Genomic DNA, 17880 nt, shown 5'->3' on the forward strand with positions numbered 1-17880 from the left:
CTTTTTCGCCTTGTTTTCAGACTCGGTTATTTTCGTCTTGCCGAGGCTTTGACTCGAACCTATTCGGAATTCCTCGCCTCTAGTATAACCATAATCGGTGATATTCGGCTATCTCCGGACCTGGAGCCGAGGTGCTGGGGCGCTGGGGTGTTTGGGACTAGTCCGAGACCGGAAGTACGTGGGCTGTCGGCTGGCTCTGTTTAGGATTTTCAGGAAATATGAAAGCTGCGGCGATCGTTGGAGTAGAAAGGCTCTTGTGAGGCTCTCCGAGTGCTCTCTGAGAGGAAAAGGGAGGTAAGAGGGGAAGAAGTAACTCCTTGGGTTGGGTCAGACTTGGTGTTTTCCAGTTACCTTTGTGTAGGGCAAGCCTCCCGCTCTCTTAGGGAAACAGCTGTGGTTCCTTATCTTCTGAATAAGGGAATATGTTGTTCTTTTGGAGTATGGGAATAAAAGCCTCGTGGCCCCCAAAGTGGACAAGAAGGAGCAGCCTTGAGCTTGCGGTGGAAGCCACGTGGCAAAACTGGAAAACTTTCTGAATAAAAGAATAAAGTTTCTTTAGGAGGAAGGAACAGTCGCCTGTAGAGCCATTCTGGAAACGGCAGCCACACTGAACTGTTTTGGCCCTTAAGGTGATATTGTTTAGGGGTTCCTTTCTTTGTCACCACAAACCTTTCAACTTGCAGCGGAAGAAACAGTACTATGTTACAAATATTTTAATATTTTCACTGTTAAACATTCAGACTATAGGGCTGAAAACTTCAAAGTGGTTGGCCTTTTAGTTGCATTCATCATGCAAAATCAATGGGAGAACATCTGTAGGTGTCACATAAACATTAAGGAAAGTTATTCAAAGACACAAATGGTCACACATCGCTATATAACACTTGTTGGACCTTGATGTCAGTAAACCAACGGGATTTTTTTCAGAGCCTTGAAAATTTGGCTTCTCGTTTCTTTGTTAGCTTATTTGGGGCAAGACTCTCACCATGCTCTTTAGTGTTTCCTTGTTTTACAGGAAATATTGAGGGGGTTTAAGGGTGCACATGCAAATTGCAAAGAAGGCTGTTTCATCATATATGATGTTTTTTATTTTTACAGAAGATTTTTACTGAAGATTTTTATTGAACCCAGGGTCTTTGCACTGAGCTTAGCTTACATCCCCAGCTCTTTTTAAAATTTATTTATTTTTGTTAATTTTGAGAAAAGGTCTTGCTGAGTTGCCCATGCTGGGCTTGAACTTGTGATCCTTCTGCCTTAGCTTTCCAGAGTGCTGGATTACAGGCATATGCCACTATGCTGGGCTATATTTCTTCTCTTTCCTCCTTGCCTCCCTCCCCTCTTTTTTAGAGTTTATAGCTTTGGAACAATTAGCATTTAGTCCCTGATGGCTGCATCTAAGAATTTTCTAAAAATACACTTTTTCATTTTAGAGAAGATAATGATGAATCAACATTATTTTTTTCTCTCTACTCAAGTTGGAACACAGGGGTAGGAAGGAGGAAAAAAAAAGCAAGAAATGTTAGACATTGTCTTTCAGTGTTGCCCACGCAGGGTTGATTGTTATTTTTATTTTTATTTATTTACTTTTTTTGGTACTGGGGCTCAAACTCAGGTCCTTCTGCTTTCGAGGCAGGCGGGGAATGACTGAGCTAAATCCCCAGCCCTATTGGTTATTTTTAGATTCCTTATAAGAAAAGTGGAAAGAGGCAGTGGTTGTGGAGGATAATGGGTTTGAAAAAGAAAAGGGACTGACAAATATGAAATGTTTCTTGGGTGACTTTAATGGGATAATGATTGAAATAAAGGATTTTCTTGCATTTCTGTGAATCGAATCGGTGAAAAGTCATCTTTGTAGTTGTTGACTGAGCGCAAAAAGATTTGTAAGTTGTACTTCAGTTGCTCTGTCAGGAGAGAGTATAACAATGCCTTTATATTTCAGGATGCCACTGGAATCATCTTCCTCTTCAGTTCCACTATCCTTCCCTTCTCTGTTACCCCCAGTACCAGACACTAGTCCCAGTTCTTCCCTTCCTCCAATGTCTTACATCACTTCCCAGGAGATGAAGTGTATTCTTCACTGGTTTGCCAGTTGGTCAGGTCCTCAGCGTGAACGTTTTCTCCAAGACTTGGTAGCTAAAGCAGTGCCAGGAAAATTACAGCCACTGCTGGATAGTCTGGAGCAGCTTAGTGTATCTGGACCAAACCGACCACCTTGTATCTTTGAGTGCCAGCTACGTCTTTGGGATCAGTGGTTTCGAGGTTGGGCTGAGCAGGAGCGTAATGAATTTGTGAGACAGCTGGAGGTCAGTGACCCAGACTTCGTGGGAAAATTTTACCAAGCAGTGGCTGCTACAGCTGGTAAAGACTGATAGGCATTCAAATTCAAGAATAAGGGCCAGGGATTAAGCTCAGTGGTTTCGCTGCCTGCTGCGCAAGCTCAAGGACCTGAGTTCGATCCCCGGTACCAAAAGAAAAGAAAACAAATTCAAGAATAAAACCACAGCTGATGGAGCCAAGGCCATGACTCTACAGTGCGAACTCAGTTCATGTACGTCAAATATTTGGGTGTGTTATCCCAGTGAGCTGCCTGAACTTGGTGGTAAACACAGACATATTTATTTCAAATTTATCAGCATGTCAGTTGGACTCAGTATAAATGTTGTCCATCTAAGCAAATCCAGATCATGTCAGTCTCCTAGTTTGGTTTCCTAGAGATGTCAAAATCTCAAGAATTTAATGACTTCTTTTGCAACTGTAACCAAAAAGAAACTATATGTTATAACTCTCACCTACTGCTGGCCTAGGTATAGAAGAACTCTCCTCCAGAAACAGGAAAAAGTAATAAAAGGCATTTAAAAAAAATTTTATTGGTACATTTTACGTATATAATATAATGACATTCATCATTGGAAATTTGCACCATTACATAATCTCTTCATTCTTATTTTTTTCCTCATTCCCCAGCCCTCTCTTCAACCCCTCCATCTTTCCCTATTTACAAAGATTGTTTCCATTTTTTCATTTTCTCATATTCCATAATAAAAGGCATTTTTATCATTAAGCTGGATTCTGGTTTTATCACCCTTAGCCAGTGTCAAGCATAATTTTGTGACAATCTCAGTCCAGTTATGATTTAGTAAAAATATGGAAAAATCAGGAGTGATTTGATGGGTTGACTAAATAGCAGTGAAAAATTACCAAACAGCAGTGTCCTCTTTTTTTTTTTTTTTTTTTTTGTTATACTAGAGATTGAACTCAGGCCCTTGCATGTTCTAGGTAAGCCCTCTACCACTGAGCTACATACCCAGCCCTTTTTATTTGGAAAGAAGGGTTCTCTAAGTCGACCTGGGTAGCCTTGAACTTCTGATTCTCTTGCCTTAGCCTCTCAAGTGGCTGGGATTATAGGTGTGTGCTACTTCTAAAACATGATAGCTTTGGAGCTAGTAGCACATGTTCCTGTTCTGTTTGTATTGGAAAACAATATGAAAATAAGTGACACTTTACAAATTAACAGTTTATTTTTTGTACCAAACCAAAATATATGGTCATATAATCTTACAATCATGATGTTATATTTTAGCCATACGACTTTCCAAACCATTTTTTTTTCTTTTTCCTTTCCAAGGGTAGTATAGAGTTGATGTCCTGGGAAAGAGGCCTTCTGAAGAAAGTAGAACTTACATTGTATACACATTAGATTTTCCATTCAGTTGTCTCAAAAAGTAATCCTACTCCGTGTCATGTTTTAGGTAACATCATGCTTCCTTTATTCTTCCAATTCAGCCCCTTGTGGCATGTATCTGGTGATGGTGAGAGGTAGATGGTGCCACCCGAAGAGTAGCTTGTTTTTGATAGGCCACAGTTCCCAGTGTACCCACTAGAATTAGCAGCAGTAGGTAGAGTCCCATGGACAGAAATAGGTGGGTCATGGAGGGATTATGATCGGAGGTAACCAGCAACCTAGGAGCATAGAAGGCATTACTGGGCCTGGAATACCTAGGCTGAGGAGGTGAAGGATACAGATAATTATAGGTATATATAATGAAAAAAGGTATATATCATGAAACCTTGCTTCATCTAATCATTAAGTAGCAGAACAGGAATATAGGACCTGAAAGTAGAAACAAGATGAAGATCCAAGTCCTCCAGCAACTTAAATTGTTGAAAGTTGTTATTTTGGTAATGAAATTGGCTTGAGGGGTGTCATTATGGTGCTGGGGTAGCTAGACATGATCTCAGTACTGCTTAAGGAAGGAGCACTAGGATCCCTAAATCCTAGAGTTGGGGGAGCTCTATTACTGTGTTTGAGGAGGGTATCATATAATTGTGGGCCCAAGGTGATCAAATTAGGGATATTTTCTCTAATAAGTACAAATTTTTTTTTCTTGGTACTGGAGATCGAACTCGGGTCCTTGTGCTTGTGAGGCAAATAAGTACAAATTTAAATATCTGGATTCTGGGGATTCAAAAGAAAATTGCTTGGGATATTGGCTTACTTGCTGTATTCTGTGGTGAAGCTGGTTTCTCCATGATGCACTTCTAGAGGTTTCTCCTTGAGAGTCAGGGACAGGGCCTTGTACAGCATGGCAACCAAAGGCCCTTGGCAGCCAGGGGACTTCCACATATGCACAGTGAACATCAAATTAGTGGTAATAGATGGACTGTGGAAATAGCACCTAAAGAGACATTTGGACCTCTTAATGGAAGAATAGTCCTTGGAAGAGTATATCTCATGAAGCAGGTGCAGGCTAAAGAGTCGGGACAGAAAGTCTTTAGAGGTGAGTTATGAAATGAGCGTTCTCCATGACCCATTTTATAATTACTCAGCCTGAGTTACCCTTTTACCTGCCAATGCCGCTTCTGTTCACCAGAGCCTGCAGGACTGCTTCAGCCAGCTCTTCTCTCTGTCCCTTGCCCAGTGAGTAGCCTGGGGGCCCAGCTAATCCTAAAGAAAGCTGGAAGAGCAGGTCTTGTGTTGAAAGACTCACAGGTGGAGAAGTAACTGCATTGGTACCTTCACTAGTCTGACACAACCGACCTTGGGGACAGTAGAGGAGACCAAAGTATCCAGGTATCTGCAAGGAACATATATAGCAGAGTTTAGCTGCACCATCAATTACCAGCTCAATCTTTCCTTTGAAGGAAAAACTGTACACTCTAGGTCAAAGTCATGGGCCCAGTAGGTACTTAGTAAAAAAATGAACATTACAACAGGTTGAATAGTAGCATGGTGCAAATATTTCCCAGTTTCCTTTTGCCAGTGCAGCTCAACCATTCCTCTTACAATCTCCACCTTAATATGCTTTCCTGGAAGGCATGGGATCCAAGGTGATCCCTCCACCTGCACCATATATGCTTCCCTCTGTGTGCATTGATGTAAGTAGCAACGACCAGTCAGCTCTGCTTCCTTGCGATGTGGGATGTGAGAAGATTGGCTGGTTTTGTTCCCTAGGAGTGGTTGTGAAGTAAGGTTGGCAAGGAAGCAACGGCTCTGGGAATGGTAGATCTCCCCATGGGGATTTTCCTCTCCAGCTGGGAGTCCATTTTCCTTCTTCCAGCATTCACTCTGAAGGGCAAGGCAGAAAGCAGAATAGTGTTTGTCTTGGTGCCTTAGAAGTTTATTTCCAGCCCCACTCAGTTCCATTTCTGCTCACTAGTCTACTCACCCCATTGGCTAAGGGTTTATACATGCGGCAGCCTTCCAGCATGGGGTCTGAGGAGCAGCTTCCCTTGTCCAAGTGCAGGTAATGGCATCCCAGCCCACTGTGTAGAAGGGGTGGTAGAGTGACACTAGGATCACTGATAGCTGTGCAGTCCCCCAACCACTCAGCACACATACCTGCCAGTACAGAAGAAGTCTGAAGAATCAGTCCCACATGTAGTCACCAGGCCAAATTCTGTGCCAGCTCCTACTTGAGAGGAAGAGAAAGGGAGCCCTCAAAAAATAAGCCCCAGCTGGGTGTGCTGGCCCATGCCTATAATCCCAGCATTGTGGGAGAGTAATGCAGGAGGGTCACAAATTTAAGCTCACCCTGGGCAATTTAGTGACTTAGTAAGACCCTGTTTTAAAATTAAAGACTAGATGTAGTGTTGCATGCCTGTAATCCCAGAACTCAGGTGGCTGAGTTCAAGAGGATCACTGTGAGTTTGAGGCCAGCCTGGACTATGTAGTTCAAGCCCAGTCTGAACTACATAGCAAGACCCTGTCTCTAAAAACAAAAGAAGAAAGGTCTGGGGATGTAGCTTAGTGTGAAAGCCCTGAGTTTAAAAATCCCTAGTACTGGGCTGGGGATTTAGCTCGGTGGTGCCATGCCTACCTCACTGTACAAGGTCCAGAGCTCGATCCCTGGTACCAGAAAAAAAAAAAAAAATCCCCAGTATTGCCAGAAAGAAAAGAAAGAAAGCCCCAAGCCAGAAATGGTGGTGCACACCTATGATCCCAGCACTTGGGAGACTGAGGCAGAAGGATCACAAATTTTATTTTATTTATTTATTTATTTATTTATTTTTGGTACTGGGGATTGAACTCAGGACCTTGCGCTTTCGAGGCAGGCGCCTACAGATTTTAAATTTGAAGCCAGCCTGGGCTATGGAGCAAGTTCAGACCAGCCTAGAATATGTAGTGAGACTCTGTGTTAAAAAAAAAAAAAAAAAAAGCCAAGGTAGCCAGACAGGCATCAAGGCACATGCTTGTAATACCAGCACTGCATTCTAGGAGGCTGACTGAGGCAGGAGGACCACAAATTTGAGACCAGCCTCTTATGCTTATAGCTTGCATTTCTCCTCAGTACTAGATACAGTAATCCCTTCTAACCTACTGTATCTCACTTGCCCACAAAGCTGACTTGGGTCGTGAGTGCGCCTCTGAAGATCTCCCTCATTTCTCACCATGGCCCCACAACAGCTCCTCTGAAGCACTGTGGTTGACCTGATACCAGCCTGAATCTTTGAAGGCAGCAAGAGTGATTGGGTCAAGTCGAGTTCGCCGGGCACCGTCAAAAGTAGCAGCCATTATTGAGCCCTGGAGCAGTCTGGCTTCCCAGTGTGAGGACAAAGGGCCCTGTTGGAGGAGGTAGCAATTACCAGGTTGCTATCTGGTTACTCCCTTTTTCTTCCATCACCCCAAGGCATTATTATTCTCACCTCTTCTTCCAAAGGAACACCCGGGAAATCCCCTAGCACCCCCAAGTGTTTGGCCAGGCTGTGGCTAACAGTTGGGGTGGTGAGAAGCAGCTGTCCCCACTTATCTCGCCTTGTCACTTGTTGCCTTGTAGAACAATTCTCTCTAACTGAGTAGATAAAGAGGAGAGAAGGCAATTCGAGGAGAGGAAACTTAGGAAGGGTGAAGTAGAACTGGAAGGAGGGAGGTCATGAGGTAATGAATCCCCTCTGGTTGACTTGGTGGGATTTCCTCTCTCCCATTCCTCCCACTTACCACTGAGTCCTGAAGGGCAATCCTGCCACTTCTTGAAGAGCTGTCCAGAGAAACCCAGGGCATGAAACAATTCATGTAGTGTGGCCTAAGGACAAATGACTGCTGAGTGAGGAGGGCTGGATTTGGAGCAGGATTGGGTGACTGGTCCCTCTGCCCAATCAACAATTCTCAGTGCTTGAGACACTTTCTCTTCCCTGCCCGGGAAGCTGAGTAGCCCTGCCCCCACCTGCTTGCTTCTCCCCATTCATCATGCAGCAGTCACCATGACGATGTCATCATGGCTGAGGCTGGGGCTGGTGAGATGCTGGGCACAGTAAACAATGGTGCCAGCAAGGGGCCTGTCTTCTGAGTCCAGCTGGCAATAGGCAGCATAGGCTATGACGAAGCGCTGCAGAGAGAGGGCCAGGAGAGGGCAAGGTGGGAAGGAGGAAAGGAAGGTAACATACATAGACTCTCCCTGAAAAAAGAAGACTTGAGAACTCTGAAGAGGTGGTACTAAGACATGGCTTGTGTGGTTCTTAGCCCCTACCTAAGCTGTATCAGCATACTCGAAGTTACCCCAAAGAAGCACAACTTAATAAAAATTGGTTTTCTCTTCCATACCTCACTCAAGAGATTTAAGATTAAACAAGTAGAGAAGGGAAGAGATTTGGTTTGAACCTTACCTCTTGGTGGCACTTGGAGGTGTGGGCAACCCGCACATATAGGAGGAAATCAGTGTTTTGGACCCCAGGACCATCTGGCTGAACCAGTTGTGGGAGACCCTGCTCTGGCCACAAGGCATATCCACGGAGATGGGCATCAGGCATCTGGCAGAGAGTGAAATGTATCTAGCTTAGTGGCAAGATAGGGGCAGTGGGAAGCTAGGTGCTAGGAAGAAGGGAGAATGAGTATCCTCTGTCATCTCAGCTCCTTAGAATGTAGCGTTCTGCCCCCAACCACACAAATCTCTGTTTTAATATATTCTGGAAGGGTGTGGTGGAGAAGGGACTAAGGAATCCACAGTGTTGTGAACTGTATTGAGTAATTCTGAAACTGGAGGTCTTGGGGGAAGTCTAGAGATCTGCAGATCCCTAAGACTGGGAAGTTGCTCTCACCTTTGCCCCCAGGCAACTCTCTCCTTTGTAACCTGGGTTCAAGAGGCTACACCTGCCAAAAATGAGTGTCTGTAGGTGAGCTGGACTCATTTGTGGTATCCCCAAAGAAGGATATGAACTCACCTGTGGTAGTTTGGGGTCTCTGGGTCTCCCCAGACAGCATGGCAGTACTGTGCAGGGTCTCGACTCAGAAGCAGGGGTCCTTGTACTGGAGGAACTTGACAAGAGGACAGTTTCACCCTGACATCTCTTTCAGTTTCTTTTCTGTGCTGGTCTTCCTCTTTGAGACCTCTCTGCCCTGCAGCCCTCCCTGATACCTCCCATTCCTCACTCACCTGCCAGGACACCCTGGATTCGCTGGGTGGCCTCTCTCACTGCGGCGAGAGCTCGGGATCTCCCTCTCATCCCATCACCCAAGGGATTCCAAGCTCCAGAAGAAGGTTGTTCTCCTGTGTAGTAGGTTTGGATTCGGAGGGGTTGAGGATCACGGGAGCCAGGGAGGGTGAGGGAGGAGGAGCGGAAGTCTGGGTGCAGTTGGGAGAAAGGGAGCCTGAGGAGAGTCACAGACTTCTGGGTCTCATCATGTAGACATCTGCTTGTGGCCACCCCAAGGAGGAACAGCAGAAGCATCTCTTGTCCTGCCTGAACCCTGTCTTCTGCTCCCTTCTTCCTTGGCTCTTTTATTTCTGCCTTTCCTTGCTCCCACCTCCACCACTCTTGCTTGTTTTTCTAAGATTTGAGTGTTTACGATTAAATCTACAGTTCCCTGCCAGGAAGTTGGATATGAACCACAAGGGGCAGAGCCATCTTCTTCAGGGGGTGCCAGAGGTGGAGCACTCTGGGAGGGGAGTGTTATCTTGAGGCCTCCACTCACCTTTCTGGGCCTCTCTTGCTGCCACCACTGGGGATCAAACCCAGGGCCTCATAATGGGACTCTTTCCTAATCCTTTTCTATTCCTGCATCCTAATTCCCCTGCCTTTCTGATAGCCTTGGAAGCACCCCAGAATTTAAAAATTGGTGTGAACATAATGGGTGGGGTATGGGGCCATTCTTTGATTCACAGACGCCTGCAAACAGGTGGGCAAACAGGCCTCTGTAGTTCACTAGTCCCACTGTCAGAGCTGGCTGGCCTCTAACCAAACTGCAAGACTCTAGGTGTCTTCTATATCTGTGTAGAGCTGTTAGTAGTTACACAACAGATACATACTAGCTGATTGACAATTCCTATGGGAACCTGCTGTGTTAGGTCTGTGAGACTTCACAGAACCTTACAGGTATGCAGGGGAGGGAAAATAACTCTTAAAATGGGCACTAATAGATGTTCAGATCTGTTTCTAGAAGGCAGATGTAGTGATACACACCTGTAATCCCAGCACTTGGGAGGCTGAGGCAGGAAAACTGCAAGATCAAGTCCAGCCTGAGCAACTTAGTGAGACTTTATCTCAAAATTTAAAAAATAAAGTAAAAGGGGCTGGGGATCTAGCTCAGTGGTATAGAGCGTGTGGACATGCACGCGTGCACACACACACACACACACACACACACACACACACACCTGCCTTACTAAATTCTTGGAGCTCTCTTTTTCTTTACCCTGTGTTTTCATATCCTGCCTTTTCTGTTTGGGTACTCCACCTCCCCTGCGTGGCTAATTCCCATCTCTCCTCTAATTACTCCAGGAAGCCTTTTTTAACACCTCCAACTCAAATTCCACACCTGCCAGAAGCTGAGAGGGACCCTCACAGGAAGGGGCCTCGCCTTCCAGCTCCCAACAGAACCACATCATCCTCTCTACTATACGTGCTGGCTTAGTGCCTTCCCTCCATACCCTAAATTCCTTGAAGGGAACCTGCTTCCTGGCGTAGCCCACAGATCCTAGACTTCATTATATGGACAAAGGGGCAAACTTAACCCCCTTATTTAACTTTTGAAGATGCAGGTCAGGGGTGAAATGACATGACTTAAGCCAGCATGGCTAATTAGTGATAGAATTGGAATTTAAAGGACTCCTCACTTCTCCCAGAGGCTAGATTTTATACTTTTCCATGTCAAAACGGTGGCTAAAACTACTGATTACAAGGAAGACACCCAAACTCTGGAGTCAAAGCCACTCTGCTACTTGCTATGTGTAAAATTTTGGCTCTCAGTTTTCTCATCTGTAATATGGGAGTGGTTGTATTTATACAGCTGTTTTGTGGATTAAATAGTAAATATTCATAAAATGCTGTGAACAGTGTCTAGATCATAGTTAAAAACTAAGTCAAGTAAAGAATAATTATTAGACATACACTTTCAACTCAGAGGAAAACTTTTTTTTTTTTTTTGGCACCAGGGATCGAACTTGGGACCTTGCACTTGCAAGGCAGGCGCCAGAACCACTGAGCTAAATCCCCGGCCCAGGAAAACATTTTTTAAAAATCAATTTATGTACAAATCTTTAGGGGTTTAATCCCCAGTACTACAAAAACAAAAATCTTCAGAGGACTCTTATTTTTTCTCTAAGACAAACCTAGTCTCCCCCAAGTGTCTAAAACTTTTCTCCGCTCCAGATTTCTTGGGGGAAAAGCTGGTTAGGATTTGTGTGGTGGATTCAAGGTCTGTCTGGCTCTTCAGGTTTGCTGGTCCCAACCTGCAGCCACTTCTAATGCTTTGCTGCTCTCTTGCGGCCAGTCTGAGAGAGGGTGTGCCCCGGTGAGGGCCAGGGTTGACCTTAACTTCCGACGTGTGGGTGGAGCTTCACACACTAGCAGGAAAAACATGAGAACAGCTTCTTTTGCCTCACCCACATGCCTGTAAGCAACTGCGTGAAGTCCCACAGACCTAATACAACAGCCTCCCACAGGAGGTGTCAGTCAACTAACACGTACTTGTTGAGGACCCTGCCTGGCATCAGCCCTGTGCAGATGGAGGAGATGCCTGAAACACCTGTGTTTCTTCCTCGGAACCCCTCCTTCCTACCTTTACATCGCTGATTCTTCCTCATATTTCAACATCCAGGTTATCTGACCATTGAGACTTCTCTTTTGCTCTCCTAGGCAAAATTAGTTTGCATATCCTTGACTTTTCAAATAGGATTTCTGTCATATCTTCAATGTACCATTTATTATAGTATCCTGACTTTGTGTATTTGTTGGATTGCTGCCAGGGGCTATGTTTTTGCTTTTTGGTGTTTTTTTTTTTTGGTGGGTGGGTGTGGGCGTATTGGGTGGATGCGGGTGTGTGGATGTGGTACTGGGGATTGAATCCAGGGGCACTCTACCACTAAACTACATCCCCAGCCCTTTTTATTTTATTTATTTATTTATTTTTGGTACCGGGGATTGAACTCGGGTCCTTGCATCTGCAGGATAGGTGGTGGAACCACTCAGCTAAATCCCCTTTTTATTTTTTATTTTGAGGTGGGGTCTTGCTAAATTGTCCAACTAGGGCTCAATCCTCCTGCCTCAGTCTCCTAAGTGCTGGGGTTATAGGTGTGCACAATCAGAGGCTGAGTCTTATTCATTTCTGCCTCTTTGAAGATGTATGAAGTAGCTGCAGAGTGATAGTGGAGGTGAGATGAAGATAAGGAAAGACTTCTGGTGTGGTGGCACAAGCGTATAATCACAGCACTCTGAGAGGCTGAGGCAGGAGGATTGCAAATTCCAGCCCAGCCTGGGCAATTTAACAATTTAGTGAGGTTCTGTCCCTAATTTAAAAAGGCGGGGGGGACGGGGATTTAGCTCAGTGGTTCCGCTGCCTGCCTCGAAAGCACAAGGTCCAGAGTTTGATCCCCAGTACCAAAATAAAGGGGGGGCCTGGGGATATACCGTGTAAAGGAAGGCCCTGGGTTCAACCTCCAGTACTGAAAATAAATAATTAAATTTTTAAAAAGATAAGGAAAAAGTAAGGCGGTGAGGAGAGAGTGAGAATAAGAATCATTTTATCAGCACTCCTTTTGCCTAGACATTGCTCCAAGCACTTTTTACTCAAGGAATTCTGCTTCTTGAGGGCCAGAGGGGAGGGGAAGTAACGTTGTGACTAGAGGAAGGGGATCAAGGTGGTGACAAGAAGAGAACATGGCGATGAGGAGGGGATGAAAGGGGATGAAGCGATAAGAGAGGCTGGGTTTAGACCAAATAATAGGAGCGAGAGAGTTCTGGGGGCAAAGGGGAGGAAGACTGTGAAGACAGAAAATGAGGGACAGAGAGAGAGGAGGCAGATGAGGACGTGGGGGGTGAGAGGCCTGGGGCGGCCGAGGACAGCAGTCCCCACTGTGGTGTCGTCCTCCAGGTGACGCTCCCTCCAGCCTGCCAGGCCTCCTGTCTCTAACCTTCTCCAGTGCCCGGTGGCGGTGGCGAGCCATGGGCCACCTCAGCCCAGAGCCTTATCATCACCAGAAACTGCAGCACCTACGAAATAACTGAATCAAACATCCCCTTCTCTGATATGATCTCCTCTCCTCATGGTTCATTTGCTGAGTTGGTTCACTGCAGCTGTTCTCAAGTGCCCTGGGGAACTGTGGCCCTTCCCATCTTTACCTCTCCCCTCCTCTGCCTCAGGTCCAGATTTGCAGGTGGAACTCTGGCCTACAGGCCCTCAGCCCTTTCCCAATCTGTCCTTTCCATCCCACCTCCCTGGTTAATGGTCAGCCCCAGATGGACCCCAGTTTAGTCTGGCCTTGCTCTCCAGCAGCTAAGGACCAGGGAGGCAATCACTCCAGAGGACAAACTGTTGTCATGCTACAAGTCCCATTAACTACAGTTACTTGCTCCCAAGTTAGAAATCTCAGTAATAAGCTCCCTCTTTCTTTCTTTCTTTCTTTCTTTCTTTCTTTCTTTCTTTCTTTCTTTCTTTCTTTCTTTCTTTCTTTCTTTCCTTTCTTTCTTTCTTCCTCTCTTTCTTTCTCTTTCTTTCTTTCTTTTTCTTCCTTCCTTTCTCTCTCTCCCTCCCTCCTTCTCTCTCTCTTCCTTCCTTCTTTCCTTTCTTTCCCTCTCTCTTTCTCTCTCTCTCTCTTTCTTTCTTTCCTTTCTTTCTTTCTTCCTCTCTTTCTTTCTCTTTCTTTCTTTCTTTTTCTTCCTTCCTTTCTCTCTCTCCCTCCCTCCCTCCCTCCTTCTCTCTCTCTTCCTTCCTTCTTTCCTTTCTTTCCCTCTCTCTTTCTCTCTCTCTCTCTCTCTCTCTCTCTTTCTTTCTTTCTTTCTTTCTTTCTTATCAAATTCAGAACCTTGCGCTTCCAAGGCAGGCACCTTCCAAGGCAGGCACCGGAACCACTGAGCTAAATCCCCAGCCTTGTTAGCTTCTTTCACCCTCATCCATGGGATTTTATACTTTCAAGCCTCTCCTCCACCTAAGCCACTTTTATTTTTTATTTGGTTTTTTGAGACTGAGTCTTACTATGTAGTCCAGGTTGGCCTTGAACTCACTAGGTAACCCAGGCTGGCCTCATACTCTTAGTGATCCTCCTGCCTCAACCTCCAGAGTGCTGGGATTACAGGTGTGTGCCACCACACCTGGTTCAGCTACTTTTAGTTACCTCTTCTTTCTTAATGAAAATAAAAACCCTAAGACAGGAACAGCCTGCTATCAACCTGTAGGTACTGGTGTCCATTGCTATTTCTTCCCCTTCTCATTAAAAGAGAATGAAGATCCTCTTCCCGCGGAAGGTCAATGTTTTCTTGATGTGCCCCGTTTGGCAGGAGCTTGGCCTCAGCCTCCCTTCTGCCTCACCCTGGGCCCTCCTCCCCTGGCTCAGCCTAGACCACCACAGCCTCCACCCTGGCCTCTGCCAGCAAGGGAAGAACCTGCTTACGGATCTCTGCATACACTTCTCTCTGTGCTGGGAGCCCTGCTTTTCACCAGACATATTCCCACTCATCTCTTAGATATTTGCTTATATGTTCCTCCCTCAAAGAACTTACTCCCTGTCCTCGCCCTCCTGCTTAAAGTAGGTGCCCTGGCTAATATCTGTCACTAATCATTCTTAACTTTTACCACACAGCACTTCCCTTAATCTAGAATTATGTATTTGTTTGTAACGTGTTTGTCTGTCAATCTCACTAATCTGGGAACTCCGCAAGGGCAGGAACTAGCTTCCGGATTCACCCAATGGTTTCCACTAGGAAAATGCCTGCCTGGAGGAGGTTTTTAGTAAGTGCTTCTTCACAAATAGATGAGTGGAGGTGGCGAGAGGGAGCACCAAGGCGAGGGGAGCTGGGCTTGACCCTGCGTAGTGGGCTCCCAGGGGCTCTGTCCCATTGGGCCAAGCTGCTTGTGAGGTTTGAAGCACAGGCCGAGGGTGGGGCTAGACTTTATCTTGGAGCACAGCCCTAACCTCAGATGGTGACAGAGCTGGAGCCGGCAGAGGTTTTGCAAACCATCCCGATTGCAGAAGAGCAGCAGTCTGTGAGACAGGCGGGTGGGGCCTGTGCTTATCTCCCAAGCGCAGTCCTAACCTCAGACGGTGACCACGAGGAGCGAGCAAGCGTTTTGTAAACCGTCCCAATTGCAGCAGGGTTGGATGGCCTGGCCATGGGGGACAGGACCACTAGGTGTGAGCATGACAGGGGCGTGGGCACTTTGGGCCTTCAGGGTGAAGCCTGGCTCACTGTGCGTAGGGCTGGCCTCTCTACATTAGAGCCCTGCTTCATTCTCAGAGAGAAGTGGGAGGTCACAGCAAACAAGTGGGCGAGACTCTCCCCATGAGGAAGCCTTTCCGCTGCCAGGTCCTAGGACTCTTCCACGGCTCCTGGAAGTCACACTGGCCATTTTGATAAGTCAGCTTGCAGGCTTTTCCTTTCTTACCTTTTCTTCCCATGGAGAGAACTTGTCATGTGCCACTGAGGTCTGCTGAGGCCAGGCCAGGCCTGCTTCTAGAACAGGGACCATCAGAAGTCCTGTCCAGGTTAGGCCACTCTCACCTGGATCAGCCCAGGCTGAGTCCAGGAAGGAGGTGTCTGCCTGTGAGGGGTGGTGAGAATTCAAGAGGCACACACAGACCCTCAGCCCTGGCATCCCCTGCACCTCCATCCCAGAGTCCCCGCACTGGCCTGGAGCAGGGTGAGGGGTGGAGGTGAAGAGGCCCCTTTCCACCCACAGCCCAGACCGGGATCTTGCAACATTGGGATGGGGGCCCTGGGGGCCCGGGTGTGTGGCAACGTGGAGGGAGGTGGGAGGGAGGTATGCATCAAGGGGGCAGCTTTCACAAGCCATGCTGGCCACGCCACTGACCTTGGCAGACTCACCTTGGGCAGCTTTCTCCCTCTTCAGGCCTTCCTCCTTGCAGCTTTCCTGTGACCCGAAATCCTGTCTCAGCTCAAGCCTGTCATCCTGGTCCTCAGTTCTGCTTAAGAAGGAAAAGTGGGCCCAACTAGGTTCTAAAGCAGCAGGCATGCGAGTGTGCTGTTAGGGCCTTGGTTTGCTGGTTTTCAAAGGTTCCCAATCCCTCATCCTGATCCTTTCACTAGACAGGCTCCCTGTCCCTGCCTGGGCTCCTTTCTGTCATCCCCTTTCCCTAGGGACGGCTCCAGGAAGCCAGCTCTCTGCCCTGCCCAGTCCTCTTGGCAGAGGGAATAGAAATCAGTCATCTGCAATTCCTTTCTGCAGCCAAGGAGGTGTTTTTCTTGCATCCTCTCTCATCCTTTTTCCAGTCAGCCCCCCACACTTGGGTTCTTCCCCAGATCACTGGATATCTTTTGCATTTGCTGTTCCCTCTGTTCCCCACCCCCAACGGCATATCTGCCTCCTTCTTGAGAACTTTTAACTTTTAATTTACATGTCACTTCCTCCAAGAGGCCTTCCTTAACTTCCCCACATAAATAGCTTTCTCAGTGAAGGTTGAATAGAATACTTTATTTATTTGTTTGTTTGTTTGTTTTTGAGACAGGGTAGCTTGCTTTCTTTGTATCTCAGGCTGGCCTCCAACTCACTATGTAATCCAGGGTAGCCTTGAACTCATGGCAATCCTCCTGCCTCAGCCTCTTGAGTGCTGGAATAAAGGTGTGAAGGAACAGGAGTTGGAGAAAGCTTCTGGAGTGGGGAAGTGGTGCATCTATGTCTGGGAGCTGAATAGGGTGAGCGAGGGAGAACTGGAGGGGCCAAAGAAGACATTAAGCACACTCACTGCCCTTTTTTTCCTACCACTTCAGCTGAGAACTTGTCTTATTCTCAGAAAAGATGACAAACACTTGTTGACTACATTGCTTTGGCCCAAACTAGCTGAGTTGAGCCTGAAAGCCCCCTCCAGGCTGTGGGCCTCCCTGGTGGAGTTTTCTCCCTGGGACACCATCTGACAGAAAGGGGGAGGGGGGGTGTTTAATGCTGCACTTTGTATTCTGCTGAGGTCTTGCAGGGGAAGTGGGGATGTGGCTCTTCAGATTTGGTGCCCTGAGGAGGTGCAGGTGGGTGGGAAGGCTGGGAGGGGACACAGTTCTGAGCTGTGGGAAAGAAACTTGGGGTCAATGTTGAAGCAACCCAGGTCCCAGCATCCAGTACCTTGAAAAGAAGTCGGGGGACAGTGGTCGAGCTGAAGAGGAAATCCGGAGGTTGAGTCACTTACCAAGTTCTGTACAAACCCCCCTTATGCAACGCATCCCCCTGGGCCAAAGAGAAGGTGAGAGGATTCTCCCAGGCGCCCACTGAGATGCGTCCCCCATCTAAACTCAGACTGCTCCCGTCAGTCCCTGTACCTGAGTGTCCAAACTTTGGGTCTCTTTGCCCAAACAAGACCTGGGGCAGGGGGTTCAGGATACAGAAGTAGGAGAGTGGGTGCCTGAGAAGGGAGACAGAGGCTGGGAAGGAACTGAGTCCTGGTTGAGGTAGATCTGGTACGCAGGGATGGGAAGTCTCTGCCACTGGGGGTTGGGGGGAGTGGAGGAAAAAGGGAGGGAGGGAGTGAGAGAGCATGCTGGGATGATCCAGGTACAAGTCTCTCTCCCTCTCAGAAAGTAATTCTTTGATGTTCAACTCAGGCTTTCCCAGCAGTGGCCAAGGACAAACGGGACCCCTATTCTGTCCAAGTCTGACCTGTCAGACAATTCACGCTCAGGAATGTGGTTTCCGAGCGCCACCTGTGCCCTGGGTCTTTGGGGGAAGTTGTGAGCACAGACTCCGTACCAGGTGCCAGGCAGTAAGGGCACTGAGGGAGCTTTAGTGGCGTCGCTCATCACCTCTAGCCCTCAGCACTTTATCTATAAGATGTGGCTGCCACTATCTTGCTTGTCTGAGGGTAAAACTCACCAGAGAAGTTCTTGAGGTCTCTACCAATACCTCTTGAAATCTGTGATTTTATGGAGCTAATTTTGATTCTGCCTCTAAACAGTCAGTGATTCTGGGTAAGTCCCTAAGGCCTAAGGCCTCAGTTTCCTTATTTGCAA

At 47.0% G+C, this 17880-nt stretch overlaps 2 protein-coding genes and 1 long non-coding RNA gene across 3 annotated transcripts in view; 2 read left to right on the forward strand and 1 right to left on the reverse strand.

The window, feature by feature from the left end:
• LOC147822321 (uncharacterized) overlaps nucleotides 1-17880 on the forward strand; it is a 50010-nt gene that overhangs the window by 348 nt on the left and 31782 nt on the right. The gene's annotated exons all lie outside the window — the stretch shown is intronic.
• On the forward strand, nucleotides 100-2549 carry CUNH14orf119 (chromosome unknown C14orf119 homolog). Its single transcript, XM_004864182.4, has 2 exons — nucleotides 100-294; nucleotides 1940-2549. Exon 2 carries the CDS (start codon nucleotides 1941-1943, stop codon nucleotides 2367-2369), a length of 429 nt encoding a protein of 142 aa, XP_004864239.1. The 5' UTR covers nucleotides 100-294; nucleotide 1940; the 3' UTR covers nucleotides 2370-2549.
• Cirop (ciliated left-right organizer metallopeptidase) lies at nucleotides 3663-9239 on the reverse strand. Its single transcript, XM_087197171.1, has 14 exons — nucleotides 8868-9239; nucleotides 8656-8749; nucleotides 8533-8584; nucleotides 8101-8244; nucleotides 7698-7823; nucleotides 7436-7520; nucleotides 7144-7289; nucleotides 6889-7060; nucleotides 5840-5909; nucleotides 5667-5763; nucleotides 5294-5566; nucleotides 4846-5075; nucleotides 4497-4676; nucleotides 3663-3960 (listed from the first exon to the last, which is right to left on the reverse strand). The coding sequence occupies exons 1-14, from the start codon at nucleotides 9160-9162 to the stop codon at nucleotides 3780-3782; spliced, it is 2145 nt and encodes a 714-aa protein (XP_087053297.1). The 5' UTR covers nucleotides 9163-9239; the 3' UTR covers nucleotides 3663-3779.

This window comes from Heterocephalus glaber, unplaced genomic scaffold, assembly GCF_053883595.1.
Source record: "Heterocephalus glaber isolate CG9 unplaced genomic scaffold, H.glaber_assembly_v1.0 deba00001662, whole genome shotgun sequence".
NCBI classification, from domain to species: Eukaryota; Metazoa; Chordata; class Mammalia; order Rodentia; family Bathyergidae; genus Heterocephalus; species Heterocephalus glaber.

Coding starts and splice junctions, on each gene's coding strand:
- Cirop (XM_087197171.1), bottom strand. CDS start 9,162: ATGCTTCTGCTGTTCCTCCTTGGGGTGGCCACAAGCAGATGTCTACAT. Junction 5,567..5,666: donor ATAAACCCTTAGCCAATGGG/GTGAGTAGACTA, acceptor CTTGCCCTTCAG/AGTGAATGCTGGAAGAAGGA. Junction 5,076..5,293: donor TTCCAGGAAAGCATATTAAG/GTGGAGATTGTA, acceptor TGTTCCTTGCAG/ATACCTGGATACTTTGGTCT.
- CUNH14orf119 (XM_004864182.4), top strand. CDS start 1,941: ATGCCACTGGAATCATCTTCCTCTTCAGTTCCACTATCCTTCCCTTCT.